Source organism: Labrus bergylta, chromosome 1 (assembly GCF_963930695.1).
Source record: "Labrus bergylta chromosome 1, fLabBer1.1, whole genome shotgun sequence".
Taxonomy (NCBI): Eukaryota; Metazoa; Chordata; class Actinopteri; order Labriformes; family Labridae; genus Labrus; species Labrus bergylta.
In genome coordinates, this window is record NC_089195.1 from 28165614 (window position 1) to 28191454 (window position 25841).

The 25841-nt window shown below is 40.6% G+C and overlaps 2 protein-coding genes across 6 annotated transcripts in view; both read right to left on the bottom strand.

Moving 5' to 3' along the window:
- Nucleotides 1-655: 655 nt before the first annotated feature.
- On the bottom strand, nucleotides 656-8233 carry znf207b (zinc finger protein 207, b). Of its 2 annotated transcripts, XM_065958199.1 has the most exons (11): nucleotides 8076-8233; nucleotides 7420-7546; nucleotides 5562-5700; nucleotides 5049-5234; nucleotides 4858-4933; nucleotides 4433-4494; nucleotides 3982-4121; nucleotides 3601-3699; nucleotides 2537-2788; nucleotides 2023-2179; nucleotides 656-1443 (listed from the first exon to the last, which is right to left on the bottom strand). In XM_065958199.1, the coding sequence occupies exons 1-11, from the start codon at nucleotides 8114-8116 to the stop codon at nucleotides 1292-1294; spliced, it is 1431 nt and encodes a 476-aa protein (XP_065814271.1). In that variant the 5' UTR covers nucleotides 8117-8233; the 3' UTR covers nucleotides 656-1291. The 2 variants fall into 2 exon arrangements, with proteins under 2 accessions (XP_065814271.1, XP_020502957.1); XM_020647301.3 differs by lacking the exon at nucleotides 3601-3699.
- A 1834-nt stretch (nucleotides 8234-10067) lies between these two features.
- rhbdl3 (rhomboid, veinlet-like 3 (Drosophila)) overlaps nucleotides 10068-25841 on the bottom strand; it is a 58131-nt gene continuing 42357 nt past the window's right edge. For all 4 annotated transcript variants that reach the window (XM_065958208.1, XM_065958203.1, XM_065958206.1 and 1 more), the window contains 4 exons: nucleotides 20803-20915; nucleotides 14198-14298; nucleotides 13546-13606; nucleotides 10068-12016 (listed from right to left, as the gene is read on the bottom strand). In XM_065958208.1, coding sequence (XP_065814280.1) covers nucleotides 11745-12016; nucleotides 13546-13606; nucleotides 14198-14298; nucleotides 20803-20915 — 547 coding nt within the window. In that variant the 3' untranslated portion in view covers nucleotides 10068-11744. The remainder of the gene's footprint in view (nucleotides 12017-13545; nucleotides 13607-14197; nucleotides 14299-20802; nucleotides 20916-25841) is intronic.

Genomic DNA, 25841 nt, shown 5'->3' on the forward strand with positions numbered 1-25841 from the left:
TTGAGTATTGGGAGAAAAAAACTTAAATCATGACGCATCCTAAATAATAAAAAGAAAGAGTAATTGTGTAACTTCAATAAATAAACGGAGAAAAGAGCTTCACCTGAGTGGAATTTAACAGCTTCTGTATTGCTGAGGGTCTTCTCTTTGTGCTCAACCCCTGCAGTGCATCATGGGAACATGGCATTAGGATATGACACTAAAACGTTCATGCATGTTCTACTACTGATGTGTGTACAGAAGAACGGTTAGTGAATCAGAGGTCAGATCCTTCTTCACAGAAATGTAAGACTTTAATATCTTCAAGTATGATTTAATCCTCAGATATTTCCATCATTATTATGAAGTTACATGCACCTGAGAGCACAAGTTGGCCACCATCTTTGATCGGGCTGATCGTCCACATGATTTAAACACATTATTGAGAAGAGGTGATTCACAGCACAGTCAAATTTTATATATATATATAAACATAATGTCCAGTTTTTTTATTAGGATCATGGAAGATAATAAAAGAGATGATGGCAAACTTGTTTTGAAATACCCAATGAGGTAAGCTGAAGCTCAACAATAATAATAATTTATTAATATTTCTAGAGATACAACAGCAGTACAAACCTTAACTCACCTCCACGTACTTCAGGACAAACCAGCATTGGATTTCAAGATGAATTTTATTACAACAGATTCATAAAACATTACAAAGGATGCGTACAGGAACCCTTTCTGAGCAGAAAATATTAAAAACAAACCTGAAATAAGACTAAAGCTAGAGACTGATGAAGCATTCATTTGTAACACTACATAGTTGGAATCATATTCGTCACTGAGACCCTCACCAACCAAGGTTGGGGACGCAAGTCCAACAGCACCTAAGCGTGCTGTGAGGGCCTCAATCAAACTACGGAGAAAGAAAACAAAAGAAAAATGAGTCAAATGTTTACAAGAGAAACTTGCCTTTGTAAGGGGTTGGTACGTTCATGAAACTCCAGCAGCTTCAAAAGAAATATGAATCATTTTAACACACTTCACTTCTATAACCTGAGTGAAACCTATGGGGAGAAGAATATATCCTCGCATGAAATCAAAATAACAACAGAATAGCTTTCAGGAACTTATGTGGTGTTTTCCAATAAAGTTGGTACATTAAGTGTCCACGTGTGCTAGCAAATTACGTTTGTCTTCACCACCACTGGTCTTACTGCTCTTTGCTCGCAGCTAGGTTTGAAAAAGCACAAGGATGAGAGAAAGGTGTTAACCTCAAACCTAATGCGGTGGCTGCTTTGCTGCTTCAGTAGCGTCCAGCCGGAGACATGACGGGCGGCCTCATGCCCATGGGAGGGCCTCCCTGGTACTGGGGGACCATGGGAGGACCCTGCCCATATGGAGGCATCCCTCCAGGCATGTAGCTTGGCATGCCCTGAGGAGGAGCGCCATACTGACCTACAGAGAGAGAGAGAGAGAGAGCACAGGGAGAGAACGATGTGTAATAACTGGCTTTAATATGGTTTGTAAGTGATGGATGTTATGTTAATAATAACATTAGTCCTTTAAAATCAAGTTATTTAAGTTCAGTTTTCACACAGTTAGGTCATAACAAACATGTCAAGGTTTAAGGGGTCAAAAGTAAATATCCTGATAAATATGCAGTGATGTCAAAGCAAATATAACAGCAGCTCACTGATACTGGATGTCATGGTCACAAGTCAACAGACTTCTGGCATGTAAGTTAGTCAGTTGGACTTACAAGACATCGTATCAGATGTCATACGGTGCTTGTCATTGTTTAAGGCTGCCATCAGTGAACAGTATACTTCTAGTAACTTCTAGAACAGACTTTAAATCTAAGAATAATTTTTGTGATTCTTAAAAAAATAAATAAAATAAAAATTTGGCCTTGAAAACTGCAAATCGTGGCCAAAGTTTATTTATAGTATAATAATTATAGTGCCAAAAAAGCGACTGCATGAAAGACTTTGCTGAAGCACATTTTCAGACTCGTCCGAACAAGCCTTTGCTCACCATGCATGGGATGCCTCATGCCGGGCTGCTGGGGTGGCATGCCCTGCTGTGGTGGCATTATGCTGCCAACAGCCGCCACCGAGGGTGCAGCAGCGTGGGCCTGACCCGGCCGGGGTATGAGACGCTGGTAACGAGGCAACTGGGCCTTCATCTCTTCCTGGAAAGGACAACACACAACGCAAACATTCAGGCGACAGAATCACTGCTACGCCCCACAGACACTCACAGAAAAATTACGGGGAATTGGGAACCGATGCAGACGTGCTCTGATCTCATATTGACGACATATCATTTCAACATAACAAAACCAAACAAAAGGAGAAACTTCTAAGAAAGAGGAAGGATGTGCAAACCTAAATGCTTTATTTGACACATATTCTTTAACTGTTATACTGAGCTCGATATTGATCGTCATAAACAGACTGAAAATCAAATGTTCTCTAAAACGTACTATGGTATGTATCAGTCATTACTTACTGTGAAAAGGGCAAAATAGAAAGCTCAAGCAACTTACCAGTGAGATATCCTCATCAGGGTGGATCAACTTACTAGTTGCACTCGTGGTGGTGAGGGTGGCGGGCTTAGTGGGCACTGTGGCAGGGGGTTTGGCCACAATGCTGCTAGAGGGGTTAGAAGAAGAAGAAGTGGAAGAGGAAGAAGAGACAGAGGGTTGGGTGTAGGCAGGGAATGTTGCTTTGGGTGGCTCGATGGAAGCCGATGTACTGTGGGAGTTTGACGCTGCGGCTCCTGAAGTGCTCTGCTGGGCCTGTGCAAAGAACACGATACAGGTGAGCGACAGGTTCAGTCCAAACAGCTGCTTTCATACTTTTACCAGATGTAAACACAATGACAGAAAAGAGTAGACCATATTTAACATAACTAGTGTCTGCTCTATAGTGGGGTAGTTTTTATAAAAATTTGAAATTCTCAACATCAATATAAAGAGGATCACCTTAAATAAAACTCAAAGGTGAATTATCGCTGGGTGTAATATTTCAGTTTGAGGTTTACACTTTCATTCACAGATATCGATTTGACACGTGAATTACATTGTAAATTAAACAATAAACAGACGAGTCGTTCTTAATCAGGAAAAAACTTTTGCATTTTCAAATGTAGAGCATTGTTTTCTTTGAAATGACTTCGATCCTTGAGATCAAAAATTATGAATTTATTATCAATAAAACTCAAATGCTCAGGAGTGTCATGTCTGTCATGTTAAGCTGCAGCACACAAAGTCATTTCAAAGCATGATGAGGAGTTATTGAAGATGTCATGCTTTAGAGGATATAAGGGGGTGATGATGCAAACTAATAGCCACATAAACCAATTGTTATTGCCTCATTGTGTAATAAATAAAGCACATGCAGTTATAAAGCTCAGGTAAGGATGATGTCAGTCATCATCGAGGAAAATCTCCTCTCACATTATTGCCAATGTGCTCAGTCTGATGCACAGAAAGGCTGACAATACTAACAAGGTTAGTAATAAGCCCACTTAGGAATTTAGAGGGAGAGGTTAAAGATAAGCAACATGCAGCTGCCACAGCCCAAGTCAAAGTCCTGTCTGTGAGCGTACTTGAGGCGTGTTAGGAAAGGAAGGCTGGGAGGAGACAGACTGAAGGTCTGCAGGTGGAGAGGAAACGGCAGCTGTGCTGCTATGAACACCAGAGCCCATCTGCAGCATGGTGGAAAGGAGATCACAGCATTGGCATTGAACGTGTCCACATAATCTACCCGACTATGTAATGAAAAGAAAACATACTACATAGCAGTGACGGCTAAAGGAAATTAAATTAGGAGGGAGAAAGACAGAAAATGAAGAACCAGGGCATCAGAGATCAGAACGCTGTGTTGGCAAAGGGCCTTTAAGATGGTTAAATAACAGACAAATCGGAATCCTCTGAAAAGCTTGTGGTGGGTCAGAGTGCATGTTTTTTGGGGACAACGTGATGCCTACCTGTGCTGCACTTGGAAAGAGAGGTTTGCTGACTGCAGGCTGGGCTGCTGGTGCTGTCGGTCGACTTGGCATTGCTCCTACTGCAGGGGTTGGGACCATGTGTGGCATCCCTGGCCTCGGAGCCATGTGAGGGGGCATTCCTGCAAAATCAACGCAAAAAGGTCAAATTAAACTTCCACCACAACTTTGAACGCAGAGCAACTCAGTAATAATAATAACGAAAGTAGAATCAAGAAATGTTAAAGCTAAAAAAAAAAACGAACCAGGGTTCTATGAATTAAAAGAAGATAAACTTTTGTTCATAAATTTCATACAGGTAAGCTTTCAATGGCCTGAACACATCTTTTCTTTAACTATAATTAGAACTATACTTTTTTTCTTAAAAAAAAAAACAACATCTGTGGTTATGATTTTAAATTGCTCTTGCTACCGATATATGAACACAACTCACCGGGGGGTAAACCAGGCATCCCTGGCATCATGGGGGGCATCATTCCACCCATAGGCATCATCCTGCAAAGACAGGAAAAATAATCAGCTAATATTGCTGCTATTTCTACAATAAAACTTCCATCTGATTTACAGGTATATCAAGGAAGGGCACACAGAGAACTAAATGAGTATGTTCGAATGGGGTTGACCATTACCATGTCATATTGTAAAGTCGTTCGAAGTTGTTAAATTATAAAAATGACAGCCCTTTACAGCAGAAGACAAACTTAATTTGTTTTTTTAAGGTGCAGCTCATTTGATCTGTGAACCTTTGATCTATTCCTTCCCAAAAAGTGTAGGATTTTAAAAGACCTCTGAACAGTAAAGATTAATATAGAATTAAACTGTAAGATCATAAAACATAATTCATAATATTGCTCTTACCCTGGTGGCATCCCATGCATGGAAGGAGGCATGCCATGCATCATGGGAGGAACGCCTGGCATAATCGGAGGCATCCCTGAAAAAATGAGTTAGAAGGCATCTCTGTTTACAACTCAACACCATCACACACACACATCATACACAGTTATTGTTATTTCTAACATCATGCCATTTTTATAAGTGGTCCTTGCCTTGATATCCTCCAGGGTGCATCCCGGGTGCACCGGCCACAGGAGGCATCCCAAGTTGTGCCATTGGAGCAGCGTAGCCTGGCTGGGGCTGAACAGCAGCAACCTGCTGTACTGATGGTCCTGCTTCATCATCGTCATCATCATCTTCATCCGAGTCATCCTGATTTGACTTCTTCTTTTGGCTCTCTGAAAACAGAAAGGTAATCCTAAAGGCTTTAGGAAAAGTCGATCAGCCAAAGCTTCTTACCTTAATAAGGTTGATTACAATTCTTAACGAAACTGAATAGATAAACTACATATAAATAATCAGTATTGGCTAGCTCTCATATTAAGCTGCTTTTAGGCAAGGTGCCTCTTTTCCTTTCCGGGTTTCAGCGAAATTATTACTTTACTCATTAACCTTTAAAGCGCCAAATAAACGTTCCATAACAAAGCGTCCAATCTAACATTTCTCACACCATTACGACTTTAGCAAAGAAGCTGGCAATAAATACATTTTAAGATTTTACAGACCTTGTGATTTCTGTTCTAGCGTTCGTCTTCTTTCCTGCATGTCTTTCTCTGGAATCCCCTCCATACCGTAGATCTCCAGCTCGATGTCCGTTCTTCCAGGGATTGCATTTGGGACACTGTCGATCGTTTCTTTGTGTACCTGAAACACATGCAGGGTAAGCCAGTGCACACATCCAGCCATATCAAGTGAGGTACATTCATCCCCATCTAGTAACAGATGATGCTCTTATCCAGCAGCCCTTTATTGATCTGGATGTTACAGGATCTTCTTGGCTATACTAAGACACCAAAGCTCATGCACTAACTTAGGGCATAGACACCAAAGTTTGTGCATTAATTTAGGGCAAAGAGACCAAAGTTTGTGTATTAATTTAGGGCAAAGAGACCAAAGTTTGTGTATTAATTTAAGGCAAAGAGACCAAAGTTTGTGTATTAATTTAGGGCAAAGAGACCAAAGTTTGTGTATTAATTTAAGGCAAAGAGACCAAAGTTTGTATATTAATTTAAGGCAAAGAGACCAAAGTTTGTGTATTAATTTAGGGCAAAGAGACCAAAGTTTGTGTATTAATTTAAGGCAAAGAGACCAAAGTTTGTATATTAATTTAAGGCAAAGAGACCAAAGTTTGTGTATAAATTTAGGGCATAGATACCAAAGTTTGTATATTAATTTAAGGCAAAGAGACCAAAGTTTGTGTCTTAATTTAAGGCACAGATACCAAAGTTTGTGTATTGATTTAGGGCACAGATACCAAAGTTTGTGTATTGATTTAGGGCACAGATACCAAAGTTTGTGTATTACTTTAAGGCAAAGAGACCAAAGTTTGTGTATTAATTTAAGGCAAAGAGACCAAAGTTTGTGTATTAATTTAAGGCAAAGAGACCAAAGTTTGTGTATTAATTTAGGGCACAGATACAAAAAGTTGGGGTATTAATTTAAGGCAAAGAGACCAAAGTTTGTGTATTAATTTAGGGCACAGATACCAAAGTTTGTGTATTAATTTAGGGCACAGATACCAAAGTTTGTGTATTAATTTAAGGCAAAGAGACCAAAGTTTGTGTATTAATTTAAGGCAAAGAGACCAAAGTTTGTGTATTAATTTAGGGCACAGATACAAAAAGTTGGGGTATTAATTTAAGGCAAAGAGACCAAAGTTTGTGTATTAATTTAGGGCACAGATACCAAAGTTTGTGTATTAATTTAGGGCACAGATACCAAAGTTTGTGTATTAATTTAAGGCAAAGAGACCAAAGTTTGTGTATTAATTTAAGGCAAAGAGACCAAAGTTTGTGTATCAATTTAAGGCAAAGAGACCAAAGTTTGTGTATTAATTTAAGGCAAAGAGACCAAAGTTTGTGTATCAATTTAAGGCAAAGAGAACAAAGTTTGTGTATTAATTTAGGGCATAGACACCAAAGTTTGTGTATTAATTTAAGGCAAAGAGACCAAAGTTTGTGTATTAATTTAAGGCAAAGAGACCAAAGTTTGTGTATTAATTTAGGGTTTAGATACCAAAGTTTGTGTATTAATTTAAGGCAAAGAGACCAAAGTTTGTGTATTAATTTAAGGCAAAGAGACCAAAGTTTGTGTATTAATTTAGGGTTTAGATACCAAAGTTTGTGTATTAATTTAAGGCAAAGAGACCAAAGTTTGTGTATTAATTTAAGGCAAAGAGACCAAAGTTTGTGTATTAATTTAGGGCAAAGAGAACAAAGTTTGTGTATTAATTTAGGGCATAGACACCAAAGTTTGTGTATTAATTTAAGGCAAAGAGACCAAAGTTTGTGTATTAATTTAAGGCACAGATACCAAAGTTTGTGTATTAATTTAAGGCACAGATACCAAAGGAAAGGAACCTACCTGCATGCAATGGATGGCCAAGCCTGGGCCTGTGTACAGCTTCTTGTGGCAAATATGGCATTTGAAATGCTTTGCCTTCTGATGCTGAATGAGGATCTTCTCATCGTCAAAATCCCGATTACAGTACCTTACATAAAAGGAGTTAAGGATTACGTGCGAAACCCGGAAACACGAATATGACAACAAATATAATGTTGCACTGCGAGGCAACACTGAAGCTCTTTCGTGCACTAAGTGTGCAGCAATTAAGACTAAAGTCTTAAGTTAACCTCAATTAACCACCGATATAAAGCTGACTTGTCCTACAAAGCTGTAAACCAAAAGTACATTGAAGATTAAATCATTAACGCTGCCTGATCCGTCAGCGCACGGCTAATGTGGCTAACAAGGCAGGTAACCGTGTGGTTAAATTCATCTTAATTTGAGTGAGTTTAGCACAGTCTGATGAAAAGAGACACAATTTAAAAAGTAATACGTCTACTAATAAGCACAGTTTGACGTGCAGCACTCATTAAATCATCTCCTATCTTAGTCTAATGATCAAAACTAGCGTTAGCTGTGTTAGCAGTAGATCCACGGTGAGGCCTTCTCTTTTTGTCTACATCTCCTTCGGCAATTAAAAGGTCCGTTTCCCGCCAGCCAGTCAAAAAGGATACCAGCACCATGGCTTCATCTGCTTCTTCTTTTTTCGTCCCATTTTAAGGAATACTGGGGAAAAAAATAGGTCTAACAACGTTAAATAGTGGTCTTATTATCTGTTTGACAACGGCATGCTGTCGTCCCGTGACAACGCCGAAAATGGCGCTGAGCTGGAGAAGGAAGTTGTAGGGGGGGGGGGGCTCGCGAAGACAGAAGATCTACGTCACGACATAACCACGCCCCTTAATTGTGAGCTATTATAAAGGTAATAAAAAAAGATCTTAATTCCCCCGTAGTTTATGTAGATAATTGCATTTCGTTTATCAGATATTTCTGCCTTAACTTCATGTCTACGTTTAGTGTTTGGAAATATTTCACAAAGCTTACTGTTTGGTTGCAAAAATCTGCAGAAACATAAGCCTAAAATGCAGGTTACGCATGTTCAGATAGGGTGCACTCAGCTGAATGAAAAGTCAAATTACAATATTGTTCTTTGCTGCAGTTGGGAATTATAAGTTGTTATTTCTGACACACTTTTGTTTTTAAAGTAATTTTTCTGGAATCCGCGGGTTGCAGAGACAACAAAAGCGTCCCTCCGGCTGGATAAACGCGATGTTATTTCTCAGAGATTGATGTTCCATTTTGCACGACAACATCTTTTGACACGCTGAACACCCGTTATGTCCGCCAGTGTCCGCTTGATGGAGACATCGATGCACAAATAATGTCCCTAACTTTGCCATCAGAGTGTGTTGAGTGTTAAGTCGGGGAGAAGCTTTGGAAAAAAAAAAAATGCATTTTCTTTGACATCACATCTTTTTTCTTTGCTTTCTTTGGGGGACACCCTTCCACTTAAGGGACGCCTTCATGACAATGATAAACGGGTTCTAACCATAGACTGTATTATTTTTGCTTGGTTTCCCAAATACTTAAGATCGCCACTGAATCTGAAAAGGCCCTGTCTGCTGTTTTGATCTAGTCATTAGATCTCATAATAATAAGATCTAATCCTGCACACGTTTATACATACATAACACACACACACACACACAGGTAGGCACAAATGCACTGCATTCAAATACTCTGACAAAGTAGGGTGACAAAACAGATAAGGAGGACACCAATAATCCAACTCTCACCGTCATCTAGTAAATGTCATTTTATTCCCCCCTTCTTGAATGTACCTAAAACGATCTGAAATGCATTTTAAAGCTGGATCTGATTGTAAAAAGTTCTGCTATCAGCAGGCAGCATAGAAGTGCAGAGGCACTTACAAATGCATTCAGACAGATTTCCCTTTGCTGCAGCCGCATTTGTCTTCTCTTTCTCACCAAGGTGAATGATTACCTCTGAAATTGGAGATTTATGAAGGAGAGACAACTGAGGCAGCCTAATGAATTTTTCATTGTGCGCTTTCATAGCCGCTACTCTCCATATGGTTGCACCGGCTAGACGGAGAAGATGTTTAGCGACAGCTTAAGGGGTCCCTTCTCAGAATGAATTATGGCTGATTCTTGTAAGCTTACACATTTCATTGATCACTTTGACGTGTGCTTTTTGGGTTTAGAGTTTGAAAGTATAATGTATAGTTTTCAGATGTAGGCTTCAGATCTGCTTGGTTTTTAACACTTGTCTTAGCATCTTTGCAGGATGGGGGGTGTGTGCTAACATGTGTGACAGGTCAAAGGGAGGTTTTGGGTCAGGACAATTGGACCAAATTAGTTCCATACAGTCTTTCACTGGTGTCTGTTCACACTGATGAGAGAAATAACAAGCACATTTAGCACGTTCTCTCAGTAACAGTAAAATCACAGGAAAAGTATTTTTTTCACCAACCTTATAGATATATACAGTATATAAAGGAAGCAATAATACATTCAAAGATTTCATTTTTGTGTTCTATATAAAACTGTTTAATGTACTCCAGTATGTACATATCAAATCTACAAAATATGCACAATGTTAAAATATTACCAGCGATTTACCCCTCCCTCAGTTTTTATTATGTCATAGCCCTTAATATATACAATCCCAAACCATCTTTTTAAATAGGACACATACAGTATACAACTAACATCTCACAACAAACTGACAAACCTCTTTGCACAACATACTGGTCTCACAGAGTAAAAAAAACAAAAACAAAAAACACACTGCCAAAGCATGTTAAAATATTAATCTGTATATAATTACATTATATTAATCATGTTTGTGCGAAGCAGTTACCAGAGTAACATGAGGTTAAAGTACAGTACAGTTAGAGACTCACAGCTTCAGGCTGGGGTCGTTTTTCTATCCCGATTCAATCAATTAACAATCAAAGTTACGACATGAACTATGACCTCTCTGCCCCGTTGCTGACTCAAATAACAGGCAAACAACCCCGGCCCCGATGTGGTCGAGGTCAGGCTTGTGTGCCCCTCTGCGTTTGGTAATGAGAAAAATACTTGTTTTATTCAGAATGCCCCAGATGTCCCCATAGTTTATGTTTTCATTAGCTTAGTCCAACTTTCCTTAATCCATCAACTGATTAATTCATAAATAAAACATATTGACACTTCATCCTTATTTTCAGTCATTGTACAAATCGCTGCAAATGGCCGAGGGAAACACAAAATGACAACAATTTATTTGACTGCATTTTCTTGGTTCACTTAAGAGCGTCAGTGAAAGATTCTTCAGAGATCACAAACATCATTTGTTACATTCAACTTAATCCTGTGAAAATTATAAGATTTTTCTCTTACACAAAAGCAATTCTTGTCCTGGGATGTGCTCATCCCTTTGTTTTGGCATCATTTTAGAAAGCTTAAAGTCTGAATGGCACTTGTACTTCTCTTCTAATCCGTACACACACACTGGTAACAATTGTGTCTTTCCTTACACACACACATACAAGCACACATAAAAAAGGCAAAGACACAAGTTAAAGGTTCAAATAAATCCTTCTCTGGGGAAGTGCCAGATCCTGAAGGCAGCACTGAATACATAAGCCACACTTTCTCCCAAAGGTACATTTCTAATAACCTTTGAAGGGGTTGCTGTTATTTACTCTGTTCTCTCCATGTTGTGGACCTTAGAGATGTTTAGCTGTGCTGCGGTCTGTCAAATCTACACTCTTATGCTTTTGAACTGCTTGTAATGATGACAAAACACTGACTAAGCCTTGACCTTCTACCTCATACTGATGATGATGCTGCAGGCAGATTACAGGATTTCCAGGTACTTCTGTGACCTAAAATCGGTGATACTGCAGGGTTTCACTACTCTGAGTAAGCAAAAGAGGCAACTTTGCAGAAATACTTTCATCAGGCGGACGTCTCCATGAGAAGGCACAGTTGGATTGAGGAGGAAGAGGCAGAGAAGGTTAAGCCATGTAGACAATACTGCGTTAGCGCCGACGCTTCTCATTAGTCAACGCAGTGATGTTAACATATGTCCCACACTGGCCGACACTCTTGAGACAAACGTCCAACAGAGATCCAGACAAAGAGCAGGTGGAGGATGTTAGCAGGAACGAAGCGGAAGGGCTGAGGTTATGATGAGACTGACCACAAAAATCTGCTGCATGTCAGGAGCCCATCAGACGGCTCTGACCACCCACGATGAGGCTCAGAACACAAAGGGTTGAGTAGGCTCATCCAAGCAGGCAGTCAAGGATTTACAGATGGTGGACTAATATCAAGTCACGGTGGTGGGGGGAGCCGCACGTCAAGCAAGCTGTAGGCAAAGATGTTCCAGAACACAGCGCAAAGCACAAACAGGGCGTAGACACTGAAGAAGATCCAAAACAGGGACTGCTCCTGGAGCCGCTGCTCGTAGTTCTGTAGGACTACAACACCCAGAGTCAGACCCACCACCACCCCTCCCAGGTGAGCTACGAAGCTGGGGTTGGGGCAAGGAGGGAATGCTGGAGGGTAGAAGCGCAGCCACACCGCCCGACCAAACTCTACGCTCACTGTGTGCAAGGAGAAGGAGAGAAAAAAAAAAAAACAGGTGTAAGTATGTATGGAGTTCCAGATGATTAACTGAACTATTTAACAAAACAATTTTTTCTTTGAGATGCAATAATGAATGTTTAATATGTTTTTCTGTGAGATCCCTTGGTAATGCTGTTGATAAAATCACAAAGGGATCTCACAGTGGAGAGAATGAAGAAGAGAAATGATGACAGCAAACACAGTTTCACATGTGAGACTGACTTTTTGACTTGACAGAAAGGCTTGAAAAAAATTGTGAGCCTATGCTTTAATCCAGTGGAGAGAGGACTCCAATTTGAGGTGATCATTTTACAGAAATTTCATCAACAACCTTGGAAAAGCAAAGAGGCTTCTGTTGAAATAAGCTTATCATGTTCTTCCATTTTTTGTTTTTCTTTGAATATCTGGAATTCCTGGCTCAAAGCCACATCTCTACTGAACAATATGGGAAAACAGAAAGACCACAGACTGTGTGTGTGTGTGTGTGTGTGTGTGTGTGTGTGTGTGTGTGTGTGTGTGTGTGTGTGTGTGTGTGTGTGTGTGTGTGTGTGTGTGTGTATATATATATATATATGGACAACATGTCTCCATCTCCTTCTGTTGTAGAAAATAAAGCCAAAACACCCCCAGGGACCGGCGCTGACATATTGTACTGTTTACATCTTTTGGAGCAAAGACATGTGCACAAGGGGTCTGATGGAGCCGCAGCATCCACCAGCGAACCAAAGCCCACATGTAACTTACCAATAAAACTGCAAAGCTCCCTAAGGTTGGTAGAGTCTGCAGCAGGACTAATTGTTGTGTCGGTTTGGAGCAGACATTCACGCAAAGTTCAGAGACTCGTGTGTTAGTCTTCGTAACGTTTCCTCTCAACGTTCCCACTCTTTTCTGAGAATCTAATACCGCAGGAATTTCATTCGTCAACAGAGCTGTCAATCATGAAGTGACGCTCTTTTTCACATTTAACAAATCAAACTAAACTTCTTAGAAAAGTACCACTTGGACATACATCAGTAGGATACGAACTACCTAGAAAATTAGCTTGGAAATTCTTTTTGAGGTTTTTTATATTTCAAAATATATTTTTAAAATGTGCCCCATGTTCCATCTGTTAACATTCTGTAGCCAGACAGCAGAGGGAGCGCTAAATCTTTTGGCTTCACTTCTCTCCCACTTCTCTTGTGCTGTCCATTCTTTGTACAGTCTGTGGTCAAGACACAGAAAGACGGATTCACTAGCAATCTAAATGTTTCAAAATATGACAAGCAACAAAATAACATAGACATGTATTCACTAAAATTTTGGACCCACTACAACATTACTTTTTTGTTTTGTTATGCTGTCATCATATAATCAATTATTGCTGTGTTCTGAGTAAAACGATTCTCCTCAGCTGTGAGAGTAATTTGGAGAAGAACTGACGTAAAAAGCAGACCAAAAGTGTTCTGTTAATATTTGCTTAACAGAGTTGAAAAGGGCATGTGGCGGTATCTTTATTCAGACTTACTGCAAACGAGAGCCATGGCCATCCGGAATAACTTAAACTGACACTTCATTCCCGACCAATTCTACAGAAAAAGAGAGAGGAGGAAAAAGAAAGATCATTCATATAAACATTCTCATAACAAAGACAGAACAAACTGTGCGAGAAAGGTCAAGTTCTCTTTGCAGACAAGGAAGCGCATGAGATTGTGCCCTCTGTCTCAATTCATGTCAATTTTGAAAGCCCCAGAGACACTCTGACCCCCAATCTGTTCTTGCTGTGTTAGATAATATTATTTTAGCAGGGAGGAGGGCGTACTCCTGCACATGACCTTAAGCATGTTGCACAGAACTGGATACAGGACTTCAGAGAGGTTCACTTCAGTGTTTTTTTTTTTTTGTTTTGTTTTGCCTAATGAGTGTCTCCTGACACACAGGACGGGTAGACTGCAGTAGCGTGGGGTTTCAAACCTTCTCACACACTTCGTAACCTTTTGGGAAGGAGAAACTGAGATGTGAGGAATGTATGGCATCTGTAGATAAACTGCACCTGCTGGGCCTCAAAAAGAGGCTGCTTTGATGATGAGGCAATGCTCTGTAGTGACAGGACGACTGACTGATGTGATAACCATCTTCGCACACACACCAAACACACACACACACACACAAAAACGTACCATTACTACATTGGCCAAATGTGCAGAGACCAGAGCGTAGACTCCTCCAGATGACCCGACCACGGGAGCCGTCATATCGGTGACAGACACTGCCAGTGACCCTGTGTGATGATAATGAAACATGTGTTTAATGAATATTAAGATCAACTTATTTTGAATTGTTTGCGCGTCAGAAAAAGCAACAAAACACCCAGAAGGGAAACAGACGTTAAAGATATCTCTTCAATAAAAAAACAGAACTCTTGTAACTCTTTAACACGTTCATTTTATACATTTTTTTTTTGTAAAAATGCAGAAAAGAAATTCATGTCATGTCTTTAAATGATCAATAGGATATTTCTTCCCTCAGAGGATCAGACTGTCACTGACATGACCGTGATGAACTAGCTCATTTAAACAATTTTCTATTAAAACTGGGACCACTTGAGAGAATATCTATTTTGAATGGAATAAAAGGGAGCTCTGCAATTTGCTGTTTTAATGCGGGTGTGTTATATAAAAAAGGCCTTCACATAAAGAGGCTCCCTCTTTATGTAAAATGAATGCAACACAGTTTGTGTTGCTACAAATGGGGAATTGCTCTCCTTGGCATTTTGGTACTTATTCATTGCATGTACAAAAGATCCAATCAAGCATTTTATACGAATTTCTATTTAAGTATATAAACTTTAAATAAGAAGGCATTTATAGACAGAGGTCCCAGAGGAAACGTGTCATCACTGCAGTGTGTGCAAAAGCAGCAGGAAAGAACCAGGAAGCAGGAAATGAATGAGAAGAAAGAGATGTTTCAAGACTCAGGATTAAATTACAAACTTTTGTGTTCATTCAATTGACTGTATAAAACATGGACAAGTCTCAGTATCATCTGGTTACTGCAGAGGGAAATTTTGAAGCCGACAGACGGTGGGGACCATATTTGAAATGCTGTCTCAACCTAACTTTGGTCAACCTAATACCGAACGCACCCCTAATAATGCATTTATGAATAACTCCTATCCTAAATATAATCAAAATGGATGAGTCATTAAATGGTTAATCCCACTTACAGTGACAGGAGCTAATAAAGACAGGAGCTATTCAGACCATAAACGTTTTTGTACCAGGTTATAAAAATGTTGTATTTCAGCTGTAAAACTCTGTATTTCATCCTGGGACCTAAATCAGGTTACTTCTCTTTTGGAGCCAACTTCAAGTGGACACTCGAGGAACTGCATTGCTTCGTACTTCAGCATTGACTTCATTTTTCAACACCAGATCTTGCTGCATGGTTTAAATTAGAAGAGCAAACTGAATCGCCATTGTCATTAACTGAATCAGTCGCTTTCAGCATCAGAGCTCCTCACTGGTTGTCAGCTTGGCAGTGTTGCAGAGCACATGCTTTCTTTATTAAAAGTAAATATGCACAGAAATCTCAGATAATCACAGAACAAATAACATCCTAATGACTCGGTATTTAAAAAGCTCTGAACAGTAGAGCAGTCACTGAAGTTGGGTAAAAAAGGTATAGAACTGATTTTTTTAATATAGGCTGTATTAAAAAAACTAAATGTGATGAAGATCTTAGCGTTTGCCTTTCAGTCAGGCTCTGTGAGATCAAGACAAACCTGTGGACAAGCAAAGGTAGGTGTACATTGGTTGTGATTATCCCACAGCTATCAGACTTTCTAAGCTAAGGGTAGCAATGTTTGATCCGTGGTAAATAAAGAACATAAATAAACAAAAAAAACTGACTTAGCAAAATACAGTAAAAAAAAACGACTGGTCCACTCTGACACAAGCATGAGAACAATACATGTGATACAATATACGTATGTGCAAACAAAAACTAAAGCCATGCAGTTTATTACAAAGTGTATGCACCACATGCTCCATCCAAACATGAGACAAAACAAGTGAAACTGATTCCCCCCGACGCCTGCGTCCTCACAGCAGCCTCATTCTGTCAGTATTTGCATTACTTATAAACTAAGATATTACTTTGGATTCATTGTAGGAAGAAAATACAGAAACCAAGCAAGAGGAGTATCGTAAGTATATAAATGTATCAGCATCAATATTTGGAAAATACTACACCTCAATGCAAAGAAGAGCAATTAGATAATGACATGACAATTTTCATGACTACCCCTGGCATACATTGTAACACAAAAGAGCTACAGCTTTAACACATCAAACACTTTTTAAACACCTTTATAAAGGGAAGCCTTGCTGTATAAGGTTACCATGATATGATACCATACTGACCTCAGAGACTCGATGCTTGGTCAGGCTATCGTTAGCTTGTTAATTCTTGATAACTCTCATTATTGCGTCGCTCTGCTCCACACATACATGCTCCTCCTGTTCTTCACCTTGCAGAGCACACACACACACACCTCCTCTCTCCTGCTCGTATTTCGACAGACAAATTAGACACACAGTGCTGCGTGTCGTTCCTTGAGCACCACGGTTTCCTGCTCTATCCACAGTCCTATCTATAATAAAGGCAAAAAAAAAGCCTCAAATTATTCTTGAAAAATAATTAATATGGGGTGTAACATACAAAACGATTTCCACTCCTTTGAACCCATCTATATCACTTCCTTCCTCTTAACACACACAAAGTCAGAAACACACACAGACACACACACACACACGCACACACACACACATACAACAACACCTGGTTCAGGACACAATCACCTCTGAAGTTAAGAGTGAGTGTCTAGGCGGGGTGACCTCCATCCCTGTAATTAACTTTGTTCAATAACAGTATTTTAGTTTGTATAGTTTGTGTGCACACAGACACACAGACACACAGACACACACACACAGACACACACACACACACACAGACACACACACACACACACACACACACACACACACACACAAGGACACAGTTCCTCAGGAGGCCTGCAGTTTTTAAAGTCAGGAGTGGCATCTCATTTGTCTCAGCTGTTCTTCTTCACTGCAGAAAAGGAAGTGTGTACATGAGGAGGAATGATAATACTCATCAGCACTGCTATTGAAAAAAAAAAAAAACATCAGGTTGGCTGCTTGTTGTACTGTATGCATCTACATTGTCATTTACTTTGCATGTTTGTAAAAGGACAATGTGCGTTTTCATCTGCACCTTTGTGTTTTCTGCCTTTGTTGTCTTATCATATGTATAAAACCAGACCATATACTACTCATAACATGGATGTAGTCCCATTTGTTTCTAAACATAATATTCAAATAATCATAAAAAAAGGAGGAGCTGAGGCAGACCTTGAGCTTCCAGGCAAACGTTGACAATGTGCCCACCTGTCAGTCAACTCAGCCAATCCCCCAATTATGCAAATATATGAATAACTAGCAGTAATACATTCAAAACGGATGAGTTATACAAAAATGAATCCCCGTAATGTTTTAAGCAATAGAGAAAAGTTACCGGATTTGTTATTTGAACAGGGCTGTAAACATGATTTCTGCTGTAACAATGGGCTTTTTCACATGGGACTTTATGGGATTTCCTTGGCTTTTGGAGCCAGCCTCAAGTCTTTGCACTGGCTTCATTTTTCAGCTTCATAAGATGCATCTTGAGTCAGACCTCTCTTTACATGTCTGCTGTCCAGAAGTGAGTACTGGTGTGTTTACATTCAAGTCCATTGTCTCCATTAAAGAGTCAGAGTGTGTGTATTGGACTTGAAGGATCATCGACCTCTCTGTGAGTACTTTACTTGGCCTCTGAACTCTGCCTTGACCCCCGTGTGCGCCAGCTGAGCCCCTCTCTGTTTCCTTCTTATTGTTGAGTTTCTACACACAATCTGGCAGCGTCGCTGTGACAGATTAAACCCTGTAGTTGTATCGTTGTGCACAGTGTCTACCCCTTGTCTAAAATGTTGAAATTGCAATCGTCAGAAAAACGACATCATCTATGCAAATGTCAAAAGCTTTTTTTCAATTTTTCCTCCAAACTTTATCCAGACTTTTCCCTACCACACACACAACTTTCACGTGAAGTCAGGGTGTGCTGATGAGGGCAGCAAAGAATATCCAGGAACATTTACCATGAATTCATGCAAATGAGCTGTGTCTGACCACGCCCCCTCTCTGGAAGGGGATGTGGCTTGGACTTTCTCGCTCCATGCCCGATTGTTTCCGGTGAGAAGTCAGACTCAGAGGGCAGAACAAACACCTAGCTGTGGGAGTGTCACCCACCTGGGGGAGGGGTTACTGCCCTTTGTGATGTCATTAAGGGAAAATGGTGATTCATCATCCAGCCTATTTCACCGTTATGAAAATGTGAAAAATATGCAATGATGAGCAAATGTCAGCTCTTCACATTCACTCACATGATGCTAAATGTTTAATATTCTGAGAATTCACTGGAGTCCTTTTTTCTGCCCAAATAGAAAAAAAAAAGAGCCAAGTCAGACACAAAAAAACTCACCATCACAGACAAAACAACCAGACTGTGCTTCCCCTCCTCAGCTGCTGGTCGATACCTAATTAAAAAAGCAGTGTCTGTGTGTGTGTGTGTGTGTGTGTGTGTGTGTGTCTTTGCTCATGTGTGTACCTACATAAGTGTGTGTGATTTATGGTGTGTTTCCTTCTCATGTCACTGTGAGGTTAATGCTACAGGCCACCACAGCTGGTATCCCAAGGGTGTGTGTCACTCGCACACACAAACAGACAGACACACACACCCATACACACACACCAGCGCACGCACACACACACACACACACACACACGCACACGCACACGCACACGCACACGCACACGCACACGCACACGCACACGCACACGCACACACTAAAAATAATAATAAAAATGCAATTTGCATGTGTATTTAGCAAAATTGCACTGGATGCAATTCATATCCCCAAATCCTCCCTGCTATCAACAAACACAGACAGACAGACAGACAGACAGACAGACAGACAGACAGACAGACAGACAGACAGGCAGACAGACAGACAGATAGGCAGACAGACAGACAGATAGGCAGACAGACAGACAGACAGACAGACAGACAGGCAGACAGACAGACAGATAGGCAGACAGGCAGACAGACAGACAGACAGGCAGACAGACAGACAGATAGGCAGACAGACAGACAGACAGACAGACACACAGACAGATAGGCAGACAGACAGACAGACAGACAGACACACAGACAGACAGATAGGCAGACAGACAGACAGACAGACAGACAGACAGACACACAGACAGACAGACAGACAGACAGACACACAGACAGACACACAGACACAGACAGACAGACACACAGACAGACAGACATACACACAGACAGACAGACAGACAGACAGACAGACACACAGACACACAGACAGACAGACACACAGACACACAGACACACAGACAGACAGACAGACAGACAGACAGACAGACAGACACACAGACAGACAGACACACAGACACACAGACACACAGACAGACACACAGACAGACAGACAGACAGACACACAGACACACAGACAGACAGACAGACACACAGACAGACACACAGACACACAGACAGACACACAGACAGACACACAGACACACAGACAGACAGACAGACAGACACACAGACACACAGACACGCAGACAGGCAGACAGACTGACAGACAGACACACAGACATACACACAGACAGACAGACAGACAGACAGACAGACAGGCAGACAGACACCACACTTGCTGCCACAAGTATCCATACCCAAAAAATTCAAACTGACAAAAAACAGCCGAATCACTTTCTTTCCACCCTTTTTGTTTTGGAGAAGTTAAACCAACACTGGCAGCAGGAGACTCTGTGTACTGATTTAGTAAAGATAAACACAAACACACAGAAATGCTGACTTTCTTTGTCGGCTGAACAGGACTCAACACTGAAATTGCCCCAGTGCCTGAGGTTGATGGGGAAGTGGGACGTGAGCGTTGACATTTTGTTTGGAGTCGTGTGTCTGATTTGTCTCTGTAGCTGCTGGCTCTGCTTCTCCTAAAATCTCACCCTCCTCCACCTCTCTCTCATCTCCCCATCTTTAATATCCTGCCCCGCTCCTTCCTGAAAACACGCTCAGGCTTATTAACAACTCATACACTCTCTCTTTCCCTTTCATATTAGAACTGTGTGTGTGTGTGTGTGTGTGTGTGTGTGTGTGCGTGCGTGCTCCTCTGATTGAGCTCTTTTTGAGATTGAGACTCTTTCCTCTCTGCTCTTTTGAACGTGACCACAGGGGGATGCGGGGGCTTTGACGAGATGCTGACGACCCCCAACATCCCACCACGTCTGGTAGGAGGACAGAAACACAAGGCCATCTGTCCTGAACATACGCTTAAACTTTCCCATTGACCAGTATCCACCAACACACTAACTGGAACCTGATAGGCTGTTAAATGCATGAAAAACACACAACAAGCAGATGGAACAACTGTAGAGCTGAAATGCAAAACCATGTGTGTGCGTGTGTTTTTTCTTTTGTGTTTTGTCTCTGGGACAGAGGGAGTCTGTAAATGAGAAGGAGGGAAATGTATGCAGCGAATGGGAAAGAACTGGGACTGCAATTGTTGCATGTATGTGTATGCGCATATGTGTGTAAAGTGTGTAGGAGAGAGAGGTCACACACCCACCTGCTAACACACCACACACATAGACGAGTCCGATCCTCAGGGCTCCGTGAACCATTTCTAGAGGGACTCCCACCAGCAGCTGCATGGCCATGTTCAGACTCAGGTGTTCAATCCTGTAAAACACAAACACACACACAACATCACATAACCACATAGGTGACAGAAATTTAAATAAAATATGAGTCGAGTAATTTCCTTTATTAGTTGACTATTAAAAACTCTTCTGTAGAATATTTTTTATATTGTGCTTTCCAGCAGCAGCTAATAATTTGATAAACATATTATCAGTACATATTCAGATTTTGTAAATTCTTCTATATTTCTTATCTCTATTTTTGCTTTATTTCTATTATATATATTTATGCTTATATCCTAGGTGAAGCAATTTCAACGCCCAAATATCCCCCTGGGATTTAATAAGTATTTCTGATTCTGATACTTTTAGGGCAGTGGTTCCCAACATATTTTCCTTGGAGCCCCCGTATTATATCTTATAATAGCTGAAACGACAACCATGAGTATAAGTCGTCATAAAAAGGAAACCTTAATTGCAAAGAGAGAGCTGCTCAGAAGCAATTGAATGCAACTTTCATGGTTAAATACTGCAAAACAAAATAAACACACTGATGTCCCCCTACTATAAAGATACATGTTTAAATGTTCAATCTTTTTTCAATCCATGACACACTTTTATTCGATTTTTATGCAAACCTGCAATAACGAGCAGCTTCAAAATAATAAAATGCAACAAATGCAAAGATGTGATGATAAACTGTAGTCGGGGCGACGCTACGTTCTGAGCGTATAATATGGGATGATTGACAGGTAACACCCCCAGCACTGACACCAGACAATGATAAAACAGAAACTGTGCGACTGTGCCAGAATGATGGCAGCAAATGTCGTCTTCTGGAGGGAGAAAAACAAGATATCTCAAACTATAATGACTGTGCTCAGACATGAGCAGAAACAAAGAGAAAGGAAAGGAAACCCCAGATGATTGACAGATGGACACAAACTCAGCCAAAAATAAGGCTTATCCATTCACAGAAAAAAAAAGCACTGAGAGCACTCTTTTTTAAATGACCAGCAGTAAAGGGAAGGACCAAAGCTTAAAATGAAACTACACAACGTGCCACAAGAGAAAGACAAAGAGCAACAGTGGTCTTAACACAGAATCAACTGCCTGCTTCCTCTAAGACCACATTATTGTGCTCCATCATGAACACACACACACACACACACACACACACACACACACACACACACACACACACACACACACACACACACACAGAACATCTGCTCCTTCATCAAACCACACTGTCATGGCTATCAACAGATTATCATCAACACACTCCAGTGCATTTAAACATTACATATGACCACAGGCAGAGGCATACGCACGCACGCACACACACACACACACACACACACACACACACACACACACACACACACACACACACACACACACACACACACACACACACACACACACACACACACACACACACACACACACACACACACACACACACACACACACACATGCAGACCACATGTACACACACACAATCTCTATGCCCTTCATGGCTATTAGATCCTTCCAGCCAAACCTCAGTCAGCAGCACACACACACATTCGATGTCACAGCAGAATCGGAAAAGGACAGCGGCTAGTATAATCTCTCATTCCCCATTTCATGTTTTCTCTTAAATTCCCATGAATTATTTTGTCATTGTAAATTTAAGAAAGGCTGACAGTAAGAAAAAGAAAGACAGCTCAGATTTTCTTCTGTTTCTGCCTCCTCAAAATGAATACAAACATTCCCCCAAACAAACCACACACACACACACACACACACACACACACACACACACACACACACACACATCATTTCCCCACCACAGACAGTAAAAACAAAACAAGGCCGATAATCTATTTAGCTTGAAACAGCCCATCCACATCCAGCACAGTGCGCACAGAGAGGATCGTTCAAGTGATCATAGACACAACAGCGGGATATTGATTAGCTGGAAGAGGCCTGTCCAAACACAGAAGGACAATTCACTCCAGATAACAGCAGCTATCTATTTCTATACTGCTAATGAGGCTGTGAGGGTTGGCCCGCACTGTCAGGCAGATCTGCAGATACCCATGAGAGCTCCTATTGTGTCCAGATGACCGCTGTCTTTAAGGGCGCTCAACAGAAGCACTGCTTCAACTTTTTCTTTTTCTATCAGTGGTTTGTCAAACTGCAGCTGAACTTGACAATTTGCTCAGTTTGCAAGAACAATTAAAGCTCTGAACTCAGTGAAACTGTTCATGTCTCAGCTGTAGCAGACTTAGATAGTGATTGTGATGCAGAAAATAAGAAGCACACAAATTGGATTGTATGTATCAACATACTCACAAACCTGCAGATGGTACTGCAACAGGGTCATGCATCATTGTGGGAGAAGAAACTTTGAGTGGTAATGAGATGTGGACAAAAGCAGAACAGAAAAAAGCAACAGGAAAGAAATCTCCTGCTGCTAAATCATTAGAGTCTGGCTTTAATCTCGCAGGAAGCTAATCTTACTGGAGTTTTCACAGCTGCTGGGGACACCGCTTTTTTGCATCTCACACAAAATGAGAAGGAAAAATAGTGGAAAAGAGAGAGAGAGAGAGAGAGAGAGAGAGAAAGAGAGAGAGAGAGGGGACGTTTAGGGGGCAAACATTTACGCTCTGTTTTGTGTTGAGATTTGGGAAGGATCAGTTGAACATAGCTTTTGATGGGATTACATGTTTTGTAAATGTGAGTGGGAGAGTCTGCATGTTTGTGTGAAAGAGAGATAGCGCGAGTGTGTGTGTGTGTGTGTGTGTGTGTGTGTGTGTGTGCGTGTGTGCGTGTGTGTGTCTGTGTGCAGGCCCACTATTGTTTGTGGTAGATCTTCTCTTTGTAAAAGGCCATTCAGTGCTTCCATTGGTGATGTCAGTAACTTTTGGTGTCAAACTACCTTTCGGTTTGAATACAAAACTTTAACTTTATTATTTAAAATATTAAAGATATGTTTTGTTTAAGAAGTAACAAAAGTGAGGATGTTTGGATTGAAGAGGACGAAAACCTACATGACAGATATGACATATGATAAGCCTTAATTTGCGCTTTCACATTGAGATTTTAAATGTTTCTGCCAGTTTACACTGTATTTTGCAAAAAGGAGGGTTTTACTTACTGTTGCTTTCCTGTAAGTTCAATCACTTTTATCTACTCAAATCAAACTCTTTTAGTTGAACTGATTTGTATTTATTTATTACTACTCTATTTATGAATGGGGCTTTATAAACAAATTTGCCTTGCCATGCAGAATGTTTATACTATTTTTCCTAACAGGAATTAACCACATGAAACATTAAGAAACATGTCTTAACGTGCCGTCTAATAAAGGTCTCTCTCATTGGTCCTTCTGGTAACAGTATTAGCAAACTGGTTACAAATGCCAGAATATGACCGCCCCTGATAGTGTGTGCCATCACGGCAAAGGATCCGATATGAGGCAGCCTTAAAACTTTTACATCTCCTGAATTATTGAACACATTTTTTATCAGCCCTGCAGATTTCTGAAAATAGTTTGCATCAAAAGTCTTTGAAGTAAACATCAGCTGTAATACATTAAATTAAGGCCAGAAACACTGTTACATTGAATGCAAAAAAACACTAAATTGCCATATTGAGAAGTGTTTATATCAGTGTGTCTTGTTTTATTTGTGACCACTTTACTTTGGTTTCAGAATCATTTACCAGTCTGCTTCAACTTGTAGCAGATACTGAGTGATATGCAGCTAGAAACCCACGGTGAACACGTTTTTACTTGTTACTGATCTTGTTGTACTTTGACTTGAAGCAGCAGTCTGAGATAATGAAGCCCATTAAAGAACAATGTAAGAGCATTAACAGGACCAACTAACCATAGAGAGGCATAATACAATCATAGATCCTGATATTTATGTAAAGACATGACTATGGGCGCCACAGGGATGACCATGCATTTAATACTTTTGATGGTTTACACTGTGCGTTAAGAAAAAAGCATGGAGATAAATTATATCAATAAAATACAGCCATTTTCCCCTCAAAATTGTATATTTACAGGAAGAAAAATGACTAATTGAACTACATTGTTGTATTTGTGATCCTTTATTTCACCTCTGGTTGTGTGTTATGTGTATAATGTCTGGTGGTTTAGTTACTCTTTAAATGAAATAAAAAGCAGGCTGGAGGCACATATTGATACTGTTGATCGGGTACTCGCATCTCCTTGTCACAGAATTCCTGTGAAGTACATTGAGGTAGATAGGGATTTATTTTCAAACTTGTCAAATTAATTCAGTGGGGGGCAGTTAAACATCCTACCACCCTCCCATATGTTCCTTCCAGTTCATCTTTTGTCCACACACCATCATTCCTACCACCTCAAAACCTCCCCGAACAGCCCGGCACCTTCAGGTTCTCCTAATTAAATTACAATCTTATGACATCTCACTATTGCCTGAGACTACATTTACCCAGAATGGTAATTAAACCTGGATAACCTGGCCTGAACAGATAATAAAAGGAGAGGAGAGGAGAGGAGAGGCGAGGCGAGGAGAGGAGAGGAGAGGAGAGGAGAGGCGAGGCGAGGAGAGGAGAGGAGAGGAGAGGAGAGGAGAGGAGAGGCGAGGCGAGGCGAGGCGAGGAGAGGAGAGGAGAGGAGAGGAGAGGAGAGGAGAGGAGAGGAGAGGCGAGGCGAGGAGAGGAGAGGCGAGGAGAGGAGAGGCGAGGAGAGGAGAGGAGGGGAGAGGAGAGGAGAGGCGAGGAGAGGAGATGAAGTGATGAAAGAGAAAATTGTTCACTATATTCACATATGACAGTAGCAATGGAGTTTAAAAACTTCACACCAATAATATAACATTAAATGCTTTTTATAAACATAATTCTTTTGGGGATTACATGATATTTTAGTCACTAGTTTATTTCCTTTGTAACTTTACACAAAGGGTATTTACTGAGAATT